The sequence below is a fragment of the Salvelinus namaycush genome, chromosome 10, assembly GCF_016432855.1.
Source record: "Salvelinus namaycush isolate Seneca chromosome 10, SaNama_1.0, whole genome shotgun sequence".
In the NCBI taxonomy this organism is placed as follows: domain Eukaryota; kingdom Metazoa; phylum Chordata; class Actinopteri; order Salmoniformes; family Salmonidae; genus Salvelinus; species Salvelinus namaycush.
In genome coordinates, this window is record NC_052316.1 from 37,986,359 (window position 1) to 38,006,927 (window position 20,569).

Sequence of the window (20,569 nt, forward strand, 5' to 3'; positions counted from 1 at the left end):
GTTCCTTAACAAGTCTCACACTTCTGGTTTGTCAACTTTTTTTATTGATAATTTATAGCTAACATTTTCCATCTATTGATTCTCATCAGACAGTCAAGTGTTAGTTAGGCTATATTCTAGTTTCAGTGAAGTTTCTTCAGTAGCACTTTCAACAATCTGCCGATGGAAAAGGTAAAGAAGCCATTTTAGGTTGGTTGTCACTCTCAGTACTAGATGTCCATGTTCTCCACAACGATCACGTCACTCTCAGATCTCCTGGCGTACACCGCTCACCATGGCAACCACGAACATGACCGCCGCCAAGCTCATGGACACAGCCATCACAAATTTTGACGTGTTGGTGGTCTCCCGGCTGGGTGATACTACGGCACTCTTCTCAGACTGAACAGCAGAACGAGGAAGGGGCTGGGTCTCCAGCAGTGCAGACACATCTGAAGAGGTTGGGGTTAAGAACACTGGTTTAGAACCGAGAGAGGTCAAGGTAGTCTAGTCCCAGATCTGTTTCTCTGTCTTGCCAACTGCTATAGTCATTGGTACGCTGTAAGATGGCACAAACGGATCTGGGACTAGAGCTAAGGAACGATTGGGCATGTCTATGGTTAAGAGCCTTCTCCAGCGATGGGAATGTAATGTCTTACCCTCTAGACCGAGGAGGAAGATGGCGTCGTCTCCTTTGATGAAGTTCCTGCTCTTCAGCATGCTGTGGGTGAGGTAGCTGCTGGTTCCAGTACCAGGCCCGCGGGAGAACTGGCTGCTGTCGGAACCGTTCACCAGACTGCCCACCTTACGGGGGTTGTCCCAGTAGAAATCATTGCCTAGGGGAGAGAAGGGAAAATCTTAAATAGAAACAATTTGACTTCAGGTTCTCCCACACCTGTCTCCCTAACTGTTTCTAGTCTAATTTGAGTCTCCTCACGCTCGTCTCAGATTGGAAGACCTTGCAGCGTCTATGAAGGACAGAGAGCCAATAGCATGCTATTATTTGGCGTACTGTGTAAGCATTTTTTGTGTAAGCATTCTCACCATCTGAGGATAGCTTGTTGGTCGGTGGTGATCATGCGGTGGTTGGACATTCTCTGTCTGATGTCCGGGTTCTGGTCCATCGTGGCCTGATGCCATGGACAGGGCCAGGTGAGGGAGTTGTCTTTAGGGCCGGAGGTTAGGTGGAAGTAGATGGCCATGCTACCTGGGCTGCTGCGGCCGTTGATGTACACGCTCACCTAGGTAGTTCATTATTACCAGGCCAGGACAATGATGATGTATTCAAATGCAGAAAGGGAAAGCGGGATACCTAGTCAGTTGCACAACTGAATGCATTCAACTGAAATGTGTCTTCCGCATTTAACCCAACCCCTCAGAGAAGTGTTGGGGGGCTGCCTTTATCGATGTTCACGTCATCGGCACCCGGGGAATTGTTGAATTCTACCACATTTATGCAAAGTTATGGGATATTAGAAAATTCACGTCTCAACCTTGTTACTATAGTGACCTTGACACTCACCATGAAGGAGTAGCCACTGGGGGACAGGAAGCGTGGGCTGTAGATGTTCACACCTGTCGGTGTGGTTTCTAAGAGACCGGTGAAGTCACAGATGTGCTGCGGGCAGGTTGTCTCTGATAGGTTGATGTCATCCAATGAGAGCCCTCCGGTGGATGCCCCTGTGCCCTTCAAACCTTCAAACTAAATCCGGAACTTCATCTTCACATCCAGGGTCACATAGTACAGCTCCCCGGAGTCTCTCATGCCACCTGTAGGACCGAAGGAAACAGACATCCACACAAACCCTATAAACGTACATGCTGAGCAGACCACTCGCATGTTGATTTTGTCCACCCACACCTGACTCAATCAGGACACGTAAGGTGAAATATCAAAATGAACTCTGAACCAACTATATTAATTTGGGGAAAGGTTGATAAGTAAACATTTATGGCAATTTAGCTAGTTAGCTTGCTGTTAGCTCATTTGTCCTGTAATATAAACATTGGGTTGTTATTTGACCTGAAATGCACAAGGTCCTCTACTCCGACAATGAATCCACAGATAAAAGGGTAAACCGAGTTAGTTTCTAGTAATCTCTCCTCCTTCAGGCTTCTTCTTCTTTGGACTTTATATGGCGGTTAGCAAACAACTTTAAGGTGCATTACCACCACCAATTGGACTGGAGTGTGGACCTCAAGTTCATCTTTCAATCACCAATGTGAGTATATGCTCCTAAAAACCAATGAGATGGCACCTGGGTATATGCTCCTAAAAACCAATGAGGAGATGGGAGAGGTGGGACATGCAGCGCGTCAAGCGTCACAAATAGAACCAAGTTCTATTTTAGTGCCCGGTTACGCAAACGCGCATGAGCAGTGTGGGTGCAATGATTGAATAACATGTATGTGTACATTTATTTTGCAACGCGAGCGGTGTGGTCAGCATATACCCCTCAAATTCAAATTTGGAGCTCAAAGCCAGCTCCTCTGCTTTTTAAAATTCTTCCCCTTTGTAATCAGGAACTGATTTAGACCTAGTACACCAGGTGGGTGCAATTAACTATCAGGAAGAACAGAAAACCAGCAGTATTCCAGACGTCGTAGGGTAAGATTTGAATACCCCTGCTCTATACTATTGTACACCCAATACTGTTGTACAACATTGTTTTGTATGAGCTGAGATGTGATGTCAAACCTGTGATATCGATTTTCTGGATGAGCCTCAGTTTTCCTTTGGGGTTGGCGTCGTCATACTCCCGCACCCACACGTTCAGTCGATCATCAGCACCCCCGCTGTTGTGGAGGTAGAACTGCAAGCACTGGGAACCTCTCTTGGGGTAGAAGAGATGACTCCAGGTGGGCCTGGTTACCCTTAACCGTACTGAAGTGCATTAAATAACCTTTTCCTGGAAACAGAAATAAAACATTTGAGTGAGACAAACTGATCATGGATCAAAAAATATGCATATTCTGTAATGGGAGAAAATGTTTCATCTTTAATAAAATCAATTAGGATATTAATGATATCGCCTTCAAATAGATGTTATCATTATGGTGCTACAGGGTACTTCAATGTTGTGATCCTCTGAGAACTCAAAGTCCCTCCACTGAATCTTAAGAGACAAACAAAGAAACACGTTGGAGGGCATTGACCTTCCTGGCCATTCTCTTTATCTCTTTAGGAGAACAGCAGATAAGTAGATGTGCCGTTATAGTGGCATGATTATCATGTTACACTAGGACTATGGTCTCTGGACCTTGCATCAGAGTAAAGTGTGTGTGCATGCGTGTATGTATATCTTACCATCACACTGGCCCATGTTGGTGTAGTCGGTGTTGGGTCCCCCAGCCACACTGTGTCTGTGTTCCCACTGAGCTTTCCCAACAGGACCCTGGGTCATCCCACAGATCTTCTCCTTCTCAAAGCTGCATGAGTCCAGGAACGTTGAGGAAGTTGCTGTGGAGAGAGGGAGTTGGGGTGACGGAGAGGGAAGGTCAGCATTAGTCTATGAAAGTAAGAATCAAGAGACCAATAAAAACAGCTTTATGTAACTCTTCTGTAGATAATCTACTACCTGGCTGGACAATCTTTATGTAATCACCTTCATTCGCTAGATATTTATTACATATTGATAAAGTAAGAGCATTAACTAAAGGTCAGTCTGATGAACTCCTGAGTTACAGTAAATTATTGGCTGATTGATTGATTTTTGATCTGACTTTTGATTGATATTGATTGACAGGTGAGGACTCACTGCAGTTGTAGAGCCTGTTGAGCTTCAGCAGGTCACTGTCGCTGAACTCCATGCGTTGACCAATCACGTCCATGAAGCTCGGTATCTTAGTAATGATGGAGGGCTCTGACCCGATGTTGAAGGCTGTTTTACTGTAGTGCATCACAGAGCCGTAGTCATAGGGCACATTCAGAGCACTCGACACTGACTCACCGTGGATCAGGAAGTTATGGTCTTTTCCTAAAAAGGGAAATAATGCAATGTTCAGTCATTGAAATGTACATGTATAAAGTACATTTAGTTGGTGACACACCAGCAGATTGATAGACAACTACAGACAGTGAGACTATATATAAATAATCTCTAACATACTATTAACTAAAACATCACGGTCATCTTATGTTATTAATACAGATTTATTGATTGATTGCTACCTTAGATGCGGTCCCACATGATGTTGACATAGTCATCGCGGTCAGCTCTGGACTGCTCGTGCCAGAAACCCAGAGCATGCAGAAACTCATGCTCAACTGTTGCCAGACGGTCACAGTTACGACCAATAGATAACTTCTGCTTCCCCACCTGCCTGTTACCTACTGAGGAGTAGCACCTAAAGAGAGGAGAGAGACCCACAAAGAATTAGAAAACAAATAAACTCCCATATCTACTGGGTGAAATACCACAGTGTGCAATCACAATATTTGTGACGTGTTGCCACAAGAAAAGGTCAACCAGTGAAGAACAAACACCATTGTAAATATAACACATATTTATGTTTATTTATTTTACCTTTTGTACATTAACTATTTGCACATTGTTACAACACTGTATATATACAATATGATATTTGAAATGTCTTTATTCTTTCGGGACTTTTGTGACATTTTGTTAGTTAATTTATTATTGTTTTATTTCACTTTTGTTTCTTATCTATTTCACTTGCTTTGGCAATGTAAACATGTTTCCCATGCCAATAAAGCCCTTAAATTGAAATTGAAATTGAATTAGAGATAGAGAGAGAAAGATATGGAAAATAGAGTGGAAGAACATACAGAAAAGTGTGGAAGAATGAACAGATATAATTTATCATTGTTCAAAAATGTATTGGCGACCCCTGAACGAGATGGCCGCATGAACTAGGAGCTCCGCACAAGTAGTTTCCAATTCCTAATCTTACCTCCACTTCAAGTTTAAACTCATTTAGCTTTAGTCAAAAAGTCATGGCGGCTACAAAAGGCGACACTACAGGTGACATTTTTACCCGGACTCGAGCACTAGCGACGGAAAAAGCCTCCAAGAAGCAGCTAGCTTCAGAAAAAGCTAGCGCCATTAGCCAGGAGCAAGAGGATCCGTTCACCCCGAGGCCCAACGAATGGCAACCTCGCACTCTGTCGAAGACATCTTTTCTGAGCTGAGATCCCAACGTACAGAACTCAACACTAAACTAGATGCCATTAACGCTCAGCTCAGTGCGATAGGGGGCAAGGTGACAATCCTGGAAAATGCTTTGCCTGACATAAACAACAAGATAACCATAAACGCGGGGCGCCTGGACGAGGCAGAGGGGCAAATCCTATCCACGGAAAACTTATTGACAGATGCCATGGAAACAATAGCATATGCTAAAAAAAAAAATAGAGCAGCTGGAAGAGAAAACAGAGGACCTGGAAAACAGGGGGCGAAGGAATAATTGTGTTCTATTAAATCTGGGCGAAAAAGAAGAGGGAAACATGCCACTGATCCGCTACCTGCAAGACAAACTTCCCGAGTGGCTCCACCTGTCCACCGACAGGCCCATAGACCTCGAGAGAGCTCACCGAGCACTGAGGCCCCCACCAGCAGCCAGACAACCACCGCGCCCAATCACCATGCGTTTCCTGAGATTCACCGACAAGGAACGAGTCCTACAGGCGGCGAAAACCAACACCATTACAGTGGGAAACGCCAAACTCACCTTACACCAGGACCTGTCAGCTGGAATACGCCGAAAGCGCCGAGAGTTTGACGAGGTGAAGAAATGCTCCATTGACCGAGGCATCTTTAGGGGATTCAAATACCCAAACGAGCTCAGGATTCTTCACCAAGGAGCCCTGCGACACTTCAAAACTCCCGAAGAGGCAAAACGTTTTTTGAAAGACAACCCCGGTCAATGAGAAATGGACCAATGACTAAATGCGATTACTGTTATTACTAAAGGAGGTAAGACAACATATAGCCGATATCCAAAGACCCACCCGCCCTGCTAAATGTCATTATAGCCGTCTAATCTATATTTATGTTCCTTTAGCTGAGAGGGATAGGCCCCATATTATAACCTAGGCCTACTATATGTAGGCTGGGCCATTGATTTTATTTTGTCCCTTTTTTAATGTGGTCTGGACGGGGGCTACGTTGTCATTTACTCAATGCGGGGCGGAGAGGATGAGGCATTTCTTTGGTGGGGAGGGGGAGACGTTGTGCGTTGCTAACTGTTCCCGTTTTTTTTTTTTTGGAACACAGAATTGTGACTGAGCGGGGGGGTAATAGATCCAACGGGATATGTCGAGTTGTTTGGGAACTCGGCTGGGGTGTTCAGAGATTGTTATTTTATGTAAACCATTTATTTTCCTTTTATGTGAACGCAGCTGTAACTACTATCCACCTTTACCCAGAGATGACTTGCACTAAAGTTCGATTACTGTTCGATGACGATGACTAGTACCTTAAATCTATTGACATGGAACTGCCATGGTCTAGGTCATGCAATAAAACGGAAAAAGATACTATGTGCTCTAAAAAAGGAAAAAGCAGACATCGCGCTATTGCAAGAGACACACCTCTGTGATGCTGAACATGCCAAACTCCGCAGAGCTTGGGTGGGACAGGTTTATTTCTCATCTTTCAAATCCAACAGCAGAGGTACAGCCATACTTATCCATAAGAATGTTCCATTCATAATTGACAAAAACATATCTGATCCGGAGGGGAGATTTATTTTGATAACTGGGTCACTGTATGGGCAACCAATTACTATTTTAAACATATACGCCCCTAACACAGATACTCCTGCTTTTATGTCGAAAATGATAACCCTGTTCAATGAGCATTGTGTTTCCTTTGGAGTGTTGGCCGGAGATTTTAATTGTACCCTGAACCCAACCCTAGACAAATCATCTCAAGTTCCCACCACAAATCCTAGATCTGCAAAGATGTTGAACTCTCTTACTAAAGAGATGGGACTGATAGATATCTGGAGAGAGACTAATAGCTCATCTATGGACTATACATACTACTCTAATGTCCATAACACCTACTCCCGTATAGATTACATTTTTATCCCAAAGAGTTTCATAAATTCAGCCACGTGTACAATCGGACCCATAGCGCTTTCGGATCACGCCTTTGTCCACCTCCGCTTTGACCTCTGCAAAAACATCCCGAGGTCAAAGAGCTGGAAATTCAACACCTCCATGCTATCAAACGAAGCATTCCATACATTGGTAACTACATGGATAGACAACTATACACAAGACAACAAAGATTCTCCTGTTTCTCCAGCCACAATGTGGGACGCTGCTAAAGCCACACTAAGAGGTCATCTAATTGCATATGCTTCCTCTAAGAAAAAAGCAATGGAAGCACACAGGCTAGATCTGGAGAGGGAGCTGGAACGCTGTGAAAAAGTACATAAACAATCCCCAGACAGCACCTCCTGGAGTCAACTTAAAGCAGCCAAAGCCAAACTGAATTTGGACTATACTCGGGAGATTAAAAAAAAGGTTTTCTTTACTAAACAGAAATACCATGAGTATAGCAATAGGCCTAGTAGATTGCTTGCTTATCAATTAAAAAAAGAGCAGTCAGAGCGTACAATTATGGCTATCCGAACAGCAGAGGACGAGGTCACATATGACCCCAAAAAGATAAATTTAACTTTTCATGATTTTTACTGCAAACTATATACCTCTGAGAGAAAACACACGGAGGCAGAACTCCACTCCTTCCTAGAGGGAATCTCGCTACCTAAACTATCAGAGACCGACCAAGATCTCAACTCCCCCTTCACTCCTGAGGAGATCCTGGAGGCAATTACCTCCATGCCACCTAACAAGTCCCCAGGCCCAGATGGATTCCCCAGAGAGTTCTACAAAGCTTTTTGGCCCCAGCTTAGCCCTATTTTCATGCCAATGCTGGAGGATTTTTGCAAAAACGGAGTTCTCCCAGACTCAATGCACACAGCTCGCATTACAGTGTTGCTCAAAAAAGACAAGGACCCCCTATCCTGCTCCTCCTTCCGTCCCATAAGCTTGTTGGATTTCGACTACAAAATAATTACCAAATTGCTCGCCAAAAGACTAAACACTCTTCTTCCCAAAATAATAAAAGCGGACCAAACTGGATTTATTAGAGACAGATACTCTTCTGATAACATTCGCCGTCTTTTTGATATTATTGATCAAGTAAACGCACAGAAGACTCCTGTCCTGCTGGCTTCACTGGATGCTGAGAAGGCGTTCGACAGGATGGAGTGGAGCTTTCTGTTCTCAGTCTTAGAAAAGTTCAATATGGGCCCAAACTTTATTAAATGGATCAAATCACTATACTCTCATCCAAATGCCATGGTGACTACTAACGGACTGAACTCTGACAGATTCCCTTTGGGACGGGGCACAAGACAAGGGTGCTCGCTGTCCCCCCTGCTCTACTTGTTGGGGGCGGAGCCTCTGGCAGAGTTGATAAGGAGCAATCCAAGTATTATAGGTGTTCCTGCAGGCGGCCTGCAGCACAAGATTTCGCTTTACGCGGATGATGTCTTGCTCTACATATCCAACCCTGAGAAATCCCTTCCTCCCATTTTAGACACAATTGCTCAGTATGGCACGTTTTCAGGTTATAAGATTAATTTTAACAAATCCACTGTCTGCCCTCTCAATATTACACTCACCAGTTCTATGAAGACACTATGCCCATTCCAATGGAAGACACAGGGGTTTCAATACCTTGGGATATTCATAACACCAGATCTGAATAGGCTTTTCAAGGAGAATTATCTTCCACTCCTGGATCGAATCAAGAACAACCTCCAAACCTGGATCTCCCTCCCAATTAGCTTAGTAGGAAGAATTAATGTAATCCGTATGAACATCCTCCCTAGACTGAACTATTTATTTCAGATGCTCCCATGCTATCTCCCAGCTTCCTTTTTCAAAACAATTAACCAAAGCATCACCAAATTTATATGGGGCAATAAAAAACCTAGGATCAAGCTCGCCACTCTATCGAAACCTGAATCTAAGGGTGGTCTTGCCCTTCCCTCCCTTCAATTGTACTACTGGTCTGCCCAAATCCGCAACATGCTAACATGGATCACAAACAGACAAGAGTCAACGTGGATCCAGATAGAAGCCCAATCCTGTGGTTCATTGCCACTAAGCTCAACTATATTCATTAATAACTTTAGTGAAGTGGGCAACATAGCCAAAACATTTGTGATTTACAGCACCCTACTAGCGTGGAGGGACTGTAAGAAATACCTGGGCATCTCCTCCCAAATATGTTCTCACTCGCCTATAGTAGGCAACCCAGACTTGCCAAAAGCCCTGAGGGATGCCAACTTTAATATTTGGCATACTCTAGGAATCAGGACCTTTTCAGACCTATTTCATCAGAAGACCACTACACTGAAATCCTTTCAAGAGCTCTGCAGTGAATTCAATGTGCCAAGATCCCTTTTTTTTTTTTTTTATATATCTTCAAATTAGACATGTCATCTCCTCATTTACTTCCAAGAGGAGGTTTAGAACTCAGTTGAATGAAGTTGAAACCCTTCTTGTCACAGCACAATCCATTAAAGGCAAAATATCCTATATCTATAGACTCCTTTCTGAGAAAGGAGGCTCCTCCTTTACTCCTTTGAAAATAATCTGGGAAAAGGACCTTGGTCTGACTATCAGTGATGAGTTATGGGCGGAGGTTTGCGACAGGGTATACTGCTCCTCTACTAATGTAAAAATGAAAGAATCTAATTACAGATTTTTGTACAAATTTTATTACACTCCCTTGAGACTCCATAAAATGAAAACAGACATTTCTCCTAACTGTAAAAGATGTACCTCTGAAAGTGGAACCTATATGCATGTATTTTGGAGCTGTAGAGAGATTGCTAGATTTTGGCAATCTATACATACTGCTGCACAGAAAATACTAGATGTACAGTTTGATATGACCCCGTGTCTCTATCTTCTTAATGCCCAGCAGGACTTTGTTCTTGATCCTGACAGAGAAAATTTGCTCATGACCATTACATACTTTGCTAAGAAATGTATTCTTCTATTGTGGGCCTCTAGTACCTCTCCTACATTTAAAATGTGGATTGACCAGATTGTTGACTTTCTCCCTCTTGAAAAGCTCACTTATGACCTCCACAAGAGACAGCCCAAGTTTGATAGACTCTGGTCTCCACTACTCAACTATATTTCAAATTGGACAGAGTGAATGGGGGGATCAGGGAGATGAGCAGATGCGTGTTGTGTAAGGTGCTGTAAAATCTAAAAACTAATTATTTGCTCGTCATCTCAGCTAAGGCTGGAAATAGCTAATAAGAACCTTGATAGTGCTGCTGCAAGTTCTATATTTTAAATTTTGTTATAATTATTATTTGTGTGTATGTGTGTGTGTGTATGTATGTATATATGTGTATATATATATATATATATATATATATATATATATAAAACAATTTTTTATTATTATTATTATATATATTTTCTTTTTTAAGTCTGTCACATCTGTGAATGTGGAATGTGTTTGGTTGGTTGATTGAAAACTTAATAAAACTTTAAATTGAAAAAAAAAAAATGTATTGGCTTCTGACATTGTGGCGTCCGTGTGTGTGTGTGCGTGCGTGTGCGCTCACCCGGTGCCTTTGAACACAGATATATAGTTCTCCTCTCCCTTCCATGGCACAACGTTGATGCAGGTCTTCAGTCTGTACTGTTCGAAGGCTTTCAGAATCACCCCCTTAGCATGTATGTCTACACACGCACGCACACACACACAGAGAGAGAAATATATATTTCAAAATTGTATAGAATTTTGTCACACTGATTTAAATGTATTTTTGTATTGAATTTTGTCACACTGATTTAAATGTATTTTACCAAAGCTATGTTTGAAGTATTGAAGTGTACTATTTCTCACCCAGGCTGTCCTTCAGATAGTAGAGTACAGTCTGAGGCCAGCGATACTGCTCCCCTAGGATAGTGTTTCTGCTGTCAGTCTAAACAGAGAGATCCACACACTCTCAATCAGTGCAATCAGACACAACACCCTCATGGTGATCAGTGATGACCAGATATTATTGGCAGGCTATGAGAAATCCACATCATTATTCAAGTAAAAGAAAAGATGAGTTGTCAAACTCACCTCATCTATTACAATATCACCCTCCAGCAGGTCCAATCCTGCCTCTGCAAGTGAACACACTAGAGTTAGACAATCAGCACACAGAGATACTATCTATACACACAGTCATGTTATAAAGTTATTTTCTTATATACCTTTATTGATGTCAAAGATGTCCCAGTCGTGTCCGTGTCCCTCATCCACATCAGTCTCTGCAGGTAAGAGAATGTCTAAATCAACCACAGCACACAATTGCTTGACATTATTTCTACCACCACTATGAGTCATAGTTATGAACAACAACAATAAGAGGTTTCACTCACCTGTTTCACCTGTGAGCTGGGATGCTGCTGACTACAGCAGGCAATAAACAAACAGGAAAACAGATAAATAAACAAGGAAAAGAAAAGAGTGCAATGCAACAGGTCTGCAATAAAATGTAACAAGATTAGAAATGTGACCACACAAAACTGAGAAAAAAAGAAAGCTAAATTGTTACACAATTATGACAAGTACAGTAACTGTATCAGGCACCACAAAAATACAGTTGGTCAGAGTAATGTAATTTAGGTAATGTAGTGTTTTACATAAAATTACAGTGATGGAATAGGAAACGTACCAAGCACCAGAGCATACTGAAGACCAGAACAATCCATTTAGAAGCCATGGCTCTAAGACTGCCGGTAATCACAAGCACAAGAAGAGAGAAGGGGTCAAAGACCACCTATATGCAGCAGTTCCAGCCTTAGTCTGGGTGGAGTGTGTGTTTGCTAGGTTTTATACAGAAGCTGAACAAATTGCAAGGCTTGCAGGATTGTGCAGATTGCGTAAAATGTATGGTTTAAGATAAAATATCTTCAATTGCTGTCAAATTTATTATTATTGATTGTTTAATTGTCCCCCATTTGCTTATGTAAGTTTTACAGGAACACAAATGTGCGTGCACGCATGCACACGTACAAACACAGACACACACACACACATACATAATGTTGTTTTGTAGACTTCAAGGATCAGTGCCTAATAGAATCCTCCAGGACACACAATAGGTTTGATTTCAATATTCTTTATTATAGTTATTCTATGTCAAGAGTATACAAAGATATTAAATATACAGTACCAGTCAAAAGTTTGGACACACCTACTAATTCAAGAGTTTTTCTTTATTTTTACTGTTTTCTACATTGTAGAATAATAGTGAAGACATCCAAACTATGAAATAACACATATGGAATCATGTATTAAGCAAAAAAGTGTTAAACAAATAAAAATTGATTTGAGATTTGAGATTCTTCTAAGTAGCCACCCTTTGCCTTGTTGACAGCTTTGCACACTCTTGGCATTCTCTCAACCAGCTTCGTGACGTGGTCATCTGGAATGAATTTCAATTAACAGGTGTGCCTTGTTAAAAGTTCATTTGTGGAATTTCTTAACCTTCTTAATGCGTTTGAGCCAATCAGTTGTGTTGTGACAAGGTAGGGGTGGAATACAGAAGATAGCCCTTTTAGGTAAAATACCAAGTCCATATTATGGCAAGAACAGCTCAAATAAGCAAAGAGAAATGACAGTCCATCATTTCTTTAGGACATGAAGGTCAGTCCATCCGGAAAATTGTGCAGTTGGAAAAACCATCAAGCGCTATGATGAAACTGGCTCTCATGAGGACCGCCACAGGAAAGTAAGACCCAGAGTTACCTCTGCTGCAGAGGACAAGTTCATCAGAATTACCAGCCCAAGAAATTGCAGCTCAAATAAATGCTTCACAGAGTTCAAGTAACAGACACCTCTCTACATCAACTGTTCAGAGGAATCAGGCCTTCGTGGTCGAATTGCTGTAAAGAAACCACTACTAAAGGACACCAATAATAAGAAGAGACTTGCTTGGGACAAGAAACACGAGCAATGGACATTAGACGGTGGAAATCTATCCAAATTTGAGATTTTTGGTTCCAACCGCCGTGTCTTTGTGAGACGCAGAGTAGGTGAACGGATGATCTCTGCATGTGTGGTTCCCACCGTGAAGCATGGAGTAGGAGGTGTAATGGTGTGGGGGTGCCTTGCTGCCTTGCTGGTGATACTGTCTGTGATTTATTTAGAATTCAAGGCAAACTTAACCAGCATGGCTATCACAGCATTCTGCAGTGATACGCCATCCCATCTGGTTTGTGCTTAGTGGGACTATCATTTGTTTTTCAACAGGACAATGGCCCAACACACCTCCAGGCTGTGTAAGGGCTATTTGACCAAGAAGGAGAGTGATGGAGTGCCGCATCAGATGACCTGGCCTCCACAATCACCCAACCTCAACCCAATTGAGATGGTTTGGGATGAGTTGGACCGCAGAGGGAAGGAAAAGCAGCCAATAAGTGCTCAGCAGATGTGGGAACTACTTCAAGACTGTTGGAAAGCATTCCAAGTGAAGCTGGTTGGGAGAATGCCAAGAGCGTGCAAAGCTGTCATCAAGGCAAAGGGTGGCTACTTTGTTTAACACTTTTTTGCTTACTACATGATTCCATATGTGTTATTTCATAGTGTTGATGTCTTCACTATTATTCTACAATGTAGAAAATAGTCAAAAATAAAGAAAAACCCATGAATGAGTAAGTGTGTCCAAACTTTTGACTGGTACTGTATGAAAAAGTATATCAAAGCTGATATTGAAAATGTCCATTAAAGTTGATATATTTGATAGATGCAGTAAACAGGGCATGATTTTATACATTCAAAAGAAAGAAAAGAACAGCTGCAACGATCAATGTTCGACAACATTGCCATTTTTACAAATGCTTCTGTGAGCAGCTTTAGCATCAAAATATACAAATCATGATGAGTGTGTTATTGCTAAATTACTAGATTACTGATGTTGTGTCTGATATCGATAAAGGTCATCTGGGATTCAGGTTGGCATCCTGGAGAGACTCAATAATGGCATCTTGCAAGTTCAACATGTCGGTTTGATGGGTGTTCTGTGGACCAAAGAAACATCTTATTAGTGTGTGTGTGTGTGTGTGTGTGTGTGTGTGTGTGTGTGTGTGTGTGTGTGTGTGTGTGTGTGTGTGTGTGTGTGTGTGTGTGTGTGTGTGTGTGTGTGTGTGTAGCCAACCGTGTATTTCTCGGCATAGTAGCAGTGTCTCAGGTTCAGATGCATGATGAAGTTCCTGCTAATTTGGTGTGGATTACCGTGAGGCAGAGAGACACACACTGGACACACCTAGAGGATGCCAGAGAGCAATAGTCAATCAGAGCAACAAAGTTTGATCCCAATTGGCCAACAACTCCCTAGGAGTAGGGACTATGGACGAGGAATCCCTGGAGGCAGAGCCAAGTGTTACGAAGTGGATTATCTTGGTTAACTAAAATTGAAATAAAATTAAATAAACTCATGTTTGAGACGCAGTGATTGAGAGCAACTGACTGACAGCTTTATAGCAATTCATAACAGATATATCACTGACCACGGGCCTGTTGTCATGGTAATGCTTGCCATTGCAGTGAATCCACAGATCCCTCTCATCCAGACCACTCTCCTGGCAGAACGGACAGACAAACGTCATCCTCACCACAGAACTGAGCGAGAGAGAGGGAGAACCGACAGACAGAGAGAGAAAAACAGAGAGTGAGAACAGACAGACAGAGAGAGAATGAGTGAGTGAGTACAGACAGAGAGAGAGATAGAGGGAGGGAAAACAGACAGACAGACAGACAGACAGACAGACAGACAGACAGACAGACAGACAGACAGACAGACAGACAGACAGACAGACAGACAGACAGACAGACAGACAGACAGACAGACAGACAGAGATATATAAACAGAGAGAGTGAGAACAGACAGAGAGAGAGAGGTAGAAACAGAGAGAGTGGGGACAGACAGACAGACAGACAGACAGACAGACAGACAGACAGACAGACAGACAGACAGACAGACAGACAGACAGACAGACAGACAGACAGACAGACAGACAGACAGACAGAGATATATAAACAGAGAGAGTGAGAACAGACAGAGAGAGAGAGGTAGAAACAGAGAGAGTGGGGACAGACAGACAGACAGACAGACAGACAGACAGACAGACAGACAGACAGACAGACAGACAGACAGACAGACAGAGTGAGAAAAGACAGACAGAGAAAGATAGAGACAGAGTGAGCGTTGGAGAGAAAAATATAAAACAGTTAATACTGTAGACAAGGGTAAATATTCACTCTTAAAACCAATACATTATTACCTCACTAACTGGCCTTGCAAGCCCAGCAAGTTTTCATACAAGTCACTGAAAAGAGACATATGATCAGGTTACATTTCTCATGATGAGTCTGCAGTAGTCAACAATGAGCAGCAAATATGCAGTATAACAATCAAAATAACTCTAAACACCACACAAGCACACTTATGCAAACATACAGATCAATGGTGACTTAAACTTACCCATCATCCGTGAAGGAGAGGGATGGAGGAGCAGCCAGTACTGGGGGAGCAGGGTTAGAGGTAGAGGGCATGGCGGTGGGTCTTTGCGCTGCGGAAGGTGTGTGCTGAGGGATGGCCAAGGGCTGTTGTCCTGGGGCGGAGAGAGCCCTGGTGCGGGGTGTGGGGCTGGGTTTAGATGTGATGGTAGGTGTCAGTGTGATGGCAGGTATGGTAGTTGTGGTTGTAGGTGCTGGTGTAGTTGTGGCACCTGTTGGAGTGACTGTGGGGGCAGGTGTTTGAGCCATAGTCATGTATAAACCATTGGTTGTGGCAGGACGAGTAATTGTAGGTGGGGTGGCAGATCGGGTGGTAGGTGGGGTGGCAAGTTGGCTGGTAGGTGCAGTAGTGCCAGCTGTTGGGGTGAGTGTTGGGGCGGGTCTACGAGTCATAGACATATATAGGTCTACATCATTGGTTGGGGCAGGAGGAGTGATGGAGGAAGAGAGTGGTCTGTGGAGGGGTCTTGGAGTGGGAAGGGGAGGGGCTGTGGTGACAGCTGGGGTGTGATTGGCCATGCTCCTTTCTTCTGTCTGAGTGCCCATTTGCAGCAGTCTGATATAGCTAAAAAATAAACATTAAGTGTTCAATTGGTCAACCTTTAGGTCATTATTGAGACTGTCAATGCATGAATTGTAAACCTCTGAATTTAATGCTAAAATACATCATGCCCTCTCTGTGTTTGGCTGTGTGTGTTTGGCTGTATCTGGACCAGTCAGTCATTCACCTCTGGACGTCACCTGCCACAGATCTTGTTGCTGGGGTGGAAAGCTCCGACAAGCCAGGTAGAGGTTGACCCAACCTGACGACCACGTTCCCTGCCTTGACTCTGACAGGCCTGATGTCATCAACCTGCGCCTCAGCTCTGCACACAGGGCAGTGGGGTAACCACATTAGAGAACGGGTCAGACATGGGCGGCAGAACCTGGAACACACACACACACAAAACATAAGATTGAGTTTTACAGTGCATCATTCAATGAAATGCATAAGCAACATGCACAGCTGTGGTTATTGTCCATTGATAAAGTGGCACATTCTTCAGTCATGAAGTAAACACTTACAGGAAGAATCAAACCTGTTCTGTGAGAAGCTGCTATTGACTAACACTGCAGCTATGTCATAAATCCAGACTACACTAGTCGTAAGAATGGAAGGGAATAGTTAAAGAACTCTCATCCTCATTCTAATAGGCTACTTCTGATTGCTATTAAGAACAGAGATTAACATAGTGGTGAGAGTGGTAAATTGAGCCAAAGAGGTAAGTTGAGCCACCCTTGTTTCCGGCAAAATGAAAAGCAATATAGCTGGGATATAAGGTAACAACAGGGCCTGACCTATGTAAAAAAGTGTTTGTTAGGTGTTAAGCCTGTGTCAAAAGATGCTTAAAATGATTAAAAGACAAAAAAGAGATTGTGTTAAATTGTGTTTGGGAAATAAAGATAGACATGGTTTTAAAAAGATAGTGGTAATGTATCATTCAGTACAGACATTTGTAGGCGGCTTAACTTATCCTGTCCCACGGCTCAATTTACCCCATACCCGAGGTAAGTTGTGCCAAGAGACCAGAAGCTATGTTTTTAAAACTGTAATGTATATGAATTCTGATTATTACCAGGTATACACAACATCCTGAAATATATGTAGATATCTTTGTTATAAAGAATACTATATTTACCTTGACGGAGTGATCCTGAATGTAAAAAAAGATCAAATTACCCATCTCTCCCCTATAAGTATAGTATTTGCTATAGACAGGTCTTTTTTGTGATGTGAGGGGAAATTCCCCTCAGTGTTACTTACCTGCATATGTGGTGGAAGTAAATCATCTGTTTATTACTTAGAGTATGAAGGCATTGGTCAAATCATAGCATATAATCTTTGACAATCTGACATGCCTAAACTAAACTTTAGTCTCTTTTACAAACAATCTGAGCTCATCTCAGTAGTTTATAATTTTTCGCAAGTGATATTGAAAAGCACTGTGAAGGAGAAACATAAATGTTGAGTTTGTACACAGAGGCTATTCTTTGCACTGTGCTGATGGTCTTTATTCATAGAAATGGAGAGAACTAATAGAACATGTATTTGAGGGAGTTCCTTACACTGAAATAATTTCATTAGAAAGATTTACCTATTTGGACCTATTTGGGGTTAGAGACTGATATAAACCAACCATCATATCTGGGAGTTCACAGCTACAGAGTAGCTTCTATGTAAAATTGAATCTACTTTACATTCACTAAATTTAACAGAAAGACCTGGCTACAAATTAAGTTACAGATTAGGCTTCAAACTGCAGTATAACACCAGAGAATATGACAATAAAAAGAGGTTACTCACGCATGAGAACAGGCATCAGGGTGATGTGGGTCCGTCAGGGTGCTTCTACAGATGGGACACTCATCCTCAGATGGGGTCTGTAGGCCTGCTGCAGAGTGGGCCATACTTGGGCTGGGACAGTTTTCTCTGTCAGACAGCCCGGGACAGAATACATTAGTGTTTCAGAGGGAAACTCCGATCACACAGCTGACTGTGTTTTTTACGCTCAGCCCAGAGACTTTTTGGACTGGATTTACTTCCTTTACTGAATGGACTCATTTCCGGGAGAGTGTGTGTGTGTGTGTGTGTGTGTGTGTGTGTGTGTGTGTGTGTGTGTGTGTGTGTGTGTGTGTGTGTGTGTGTGTGTGTGTGTGTGTGTGTGTGTGTGTGTGTGTGTGTCACACTCACAACCAGGTTCTAGGATAGGGCATGGGATGGGAGGCAGGCCACACAGTAGTGCAAAAATAAAACATATTTTATTAAACAATGAGTATAAAAATGTTACACAAGCTGACAGAACACAATAGTTATCTTGCTGTCTGTCTCCAAGTCCACACAGCCAAACATAAATTGTATTCAGAATACGTACAGCTAACACATTAACACATACAGTGCCTTCGGAAAGTATTCAGACCCCTTGACTTTTTCCACATTTTGTTACTTTACAGTGTCATGACGTGGCCCTTTCTGGATATAGATCGTGGCTTCCCCCTCTCTCACTCTCTCCTACACCCAGGTTCTGTTATCTCAGGTCGTAAATTCCTGGCGGAGACTCTCTCCCCCTGGTCATGCAGAGAGAAAGACACAGAGAGAACAAAGGATTTCACGTGGCCGAACTCCTAAATCCCCAAAATGGGAAAATGAAACAAAATGTCCACTTGTGAGAAGGTGGCAATGGTCCGTGGACACTTAAGGGACGTTTATGACGAGTGTGTTTCATTTGGTGACCTCAGAGAGGACAGGAAACACACATAACTATATATCTGAATGTGTACATTTCTCAATTATGGGGTTTGCATCTAATTCTTGTATAAAATGAATAAGTAAAGATGAAACTATTTGTGAAATGATGTAATGTGATGTTAAACCTTTAATGTGAGAGAATTTTATTCCCGTTAAAGTTTAACTAAGTCATTCGCCCGCCCCAGTGAACACAGACATGATCAGGCATCATAGAACTGCCTTTTCTACTGTTACGAATAAAAAACCCTCCTGAGGAAATCCTCTTCAGACCACGCATACCTCGGTGTAAACTGAGGTGGCACAGGTTTGAGTACCAAGACTAAGCAAACCCACAGCGTGAGCTGTGATTGCGAATAGTTATTGAATTCTTAACCATACCACGTGGAGCTTTGGCTACACGGCGGGAAATTGTTAAACTCTGAAACTATCAATCCCTACAGAATAAGAGCACATCTTAAATACTAATTACTAGTCTGCAGCTAGAAATTATGGAAACCTGGGATGCGAATACCGACCACCGACGAAACTTCTATTCTATGAGAACATTTGTGAATGGTACTCTGAAGTATCCATTCTAACCACAAAATACTTTGATCTTCAGGGAAACAGAAAGAGAGAGAGGAACTCGGATGGACTCTCCAGCAGACGGACCGGATTCCAACAGAAAAGATCACGACACCTGGGCGTAAATACAGTTGAAGTCAGAAGTTTACATACACTTAGGTTGGAGTCATTAAAACTCGTTTTTCAACCACTCCACAAATGTCTTGTTAACAAACTATAGTTTTGGAAAGTCGGTTAGGACATCTACTTTGTGCATGACACAAGTGTCACGCCCTGACCATAGATTGCTTTGTATGTTTCTATGTTTTGTTTGGTCAGGGTGTGATGTGGGTGGGCATTCTATGTTGTATGTCTAGGTTGTCTGTTTCTATGTGTTTGGCCTAGTATGGTTCTCAATCAGAGGCAGATGTCAGTCGTTGTCTCTGATTGGGAGCCATATTTAGGTAGCCTGTTTTTCTTTGTGTTTTGTGGGTGGTTGTTTCCTGTGTCTGTGTTATCACCATACGGGACTGTTTCGTTTTTGTTTTGTATTTCACGTTGTTATTTTGGTATTTCTTAGTGTTCAGTTAATAAACCGAATATGGACACTTACCACGCTGCGTATTGGTCCGACATCTCTTCTCATTCCAACGACGAGCGTGACAACAAGTCATTTTTCCAACAATTGTTTACAGACAGATTATTTTCACTTATAATTCACTGTATCACAATTCCAGTGGGTCAGAAGTTTACATACACTAAGTTGACTGTGCCTTTAAACAGCTTGGACAATTCCAGAAAATGATGTCATGGCTTTAGAAGCTTCTGATAGGCTAATTGACATCATTGGAGTCAATTGGAGGTGTACCTGTGGATGTATTTCAAGGCCTACCTTCAAACTCAGTGCCTCTTTTCTTGACATCATAGGAAAATCAAAAGAAATCAGCCAAGACCTCAGAAAAAAATTGTAGACCTCCACAAGTCTGGTTCATCCTTGGGAGAAATTTCCAAATGTCTGAAGGTACCACGTTCATCTGTACAAACAATAGTACGCAAGTATAAACACCATGGGACCAGGCAGCCGTCATACCGCTCAGGAAGGAGACGCGTTCTGTTTCCTAGAGATGAACGTACTTTGGTGCGAAAGGTGCAAATCAATCCCAGAACAACAGCAAAG

At 42.4% G+C, this 20,569-nt stretch overlaps 1 protein-coding gene across 1 annotated transcript; it reads right to left on the reverse strand.

Moving 5' to 3' along the window:
- Positions 1–246: 246 nt before the first annotated feature.
- Positions 247–14,991, reverse strand: mep1b (meprin A, beta; the record flags this gene model as incomplete). Its single annotated transcript, XM_039001747.1, is given in 16 exon segments — positions 247–431; positions 639–815; positions 938–947; positions 1,038–1,220; positions 1,502–1,749; positions 2,678–2,829; positions 2,831–2,888; positions 3,287–3,439; positions 3,738–3,956; positions 4,151–4,326; positions 10,612–10,729; positions 10,896–10,974; positions 11,121–11,164; positions 11,255–11,311; positions 11,423–11,438; positions 14,953–14,991. Coding segments are annotated over 16 exon segments (1,914 nt in total), but the record flags the coding sequence as incomplete, so codon positions are not given.
- Positions 14,992–20,569: the final 5,578 nt, after the last annotated feature.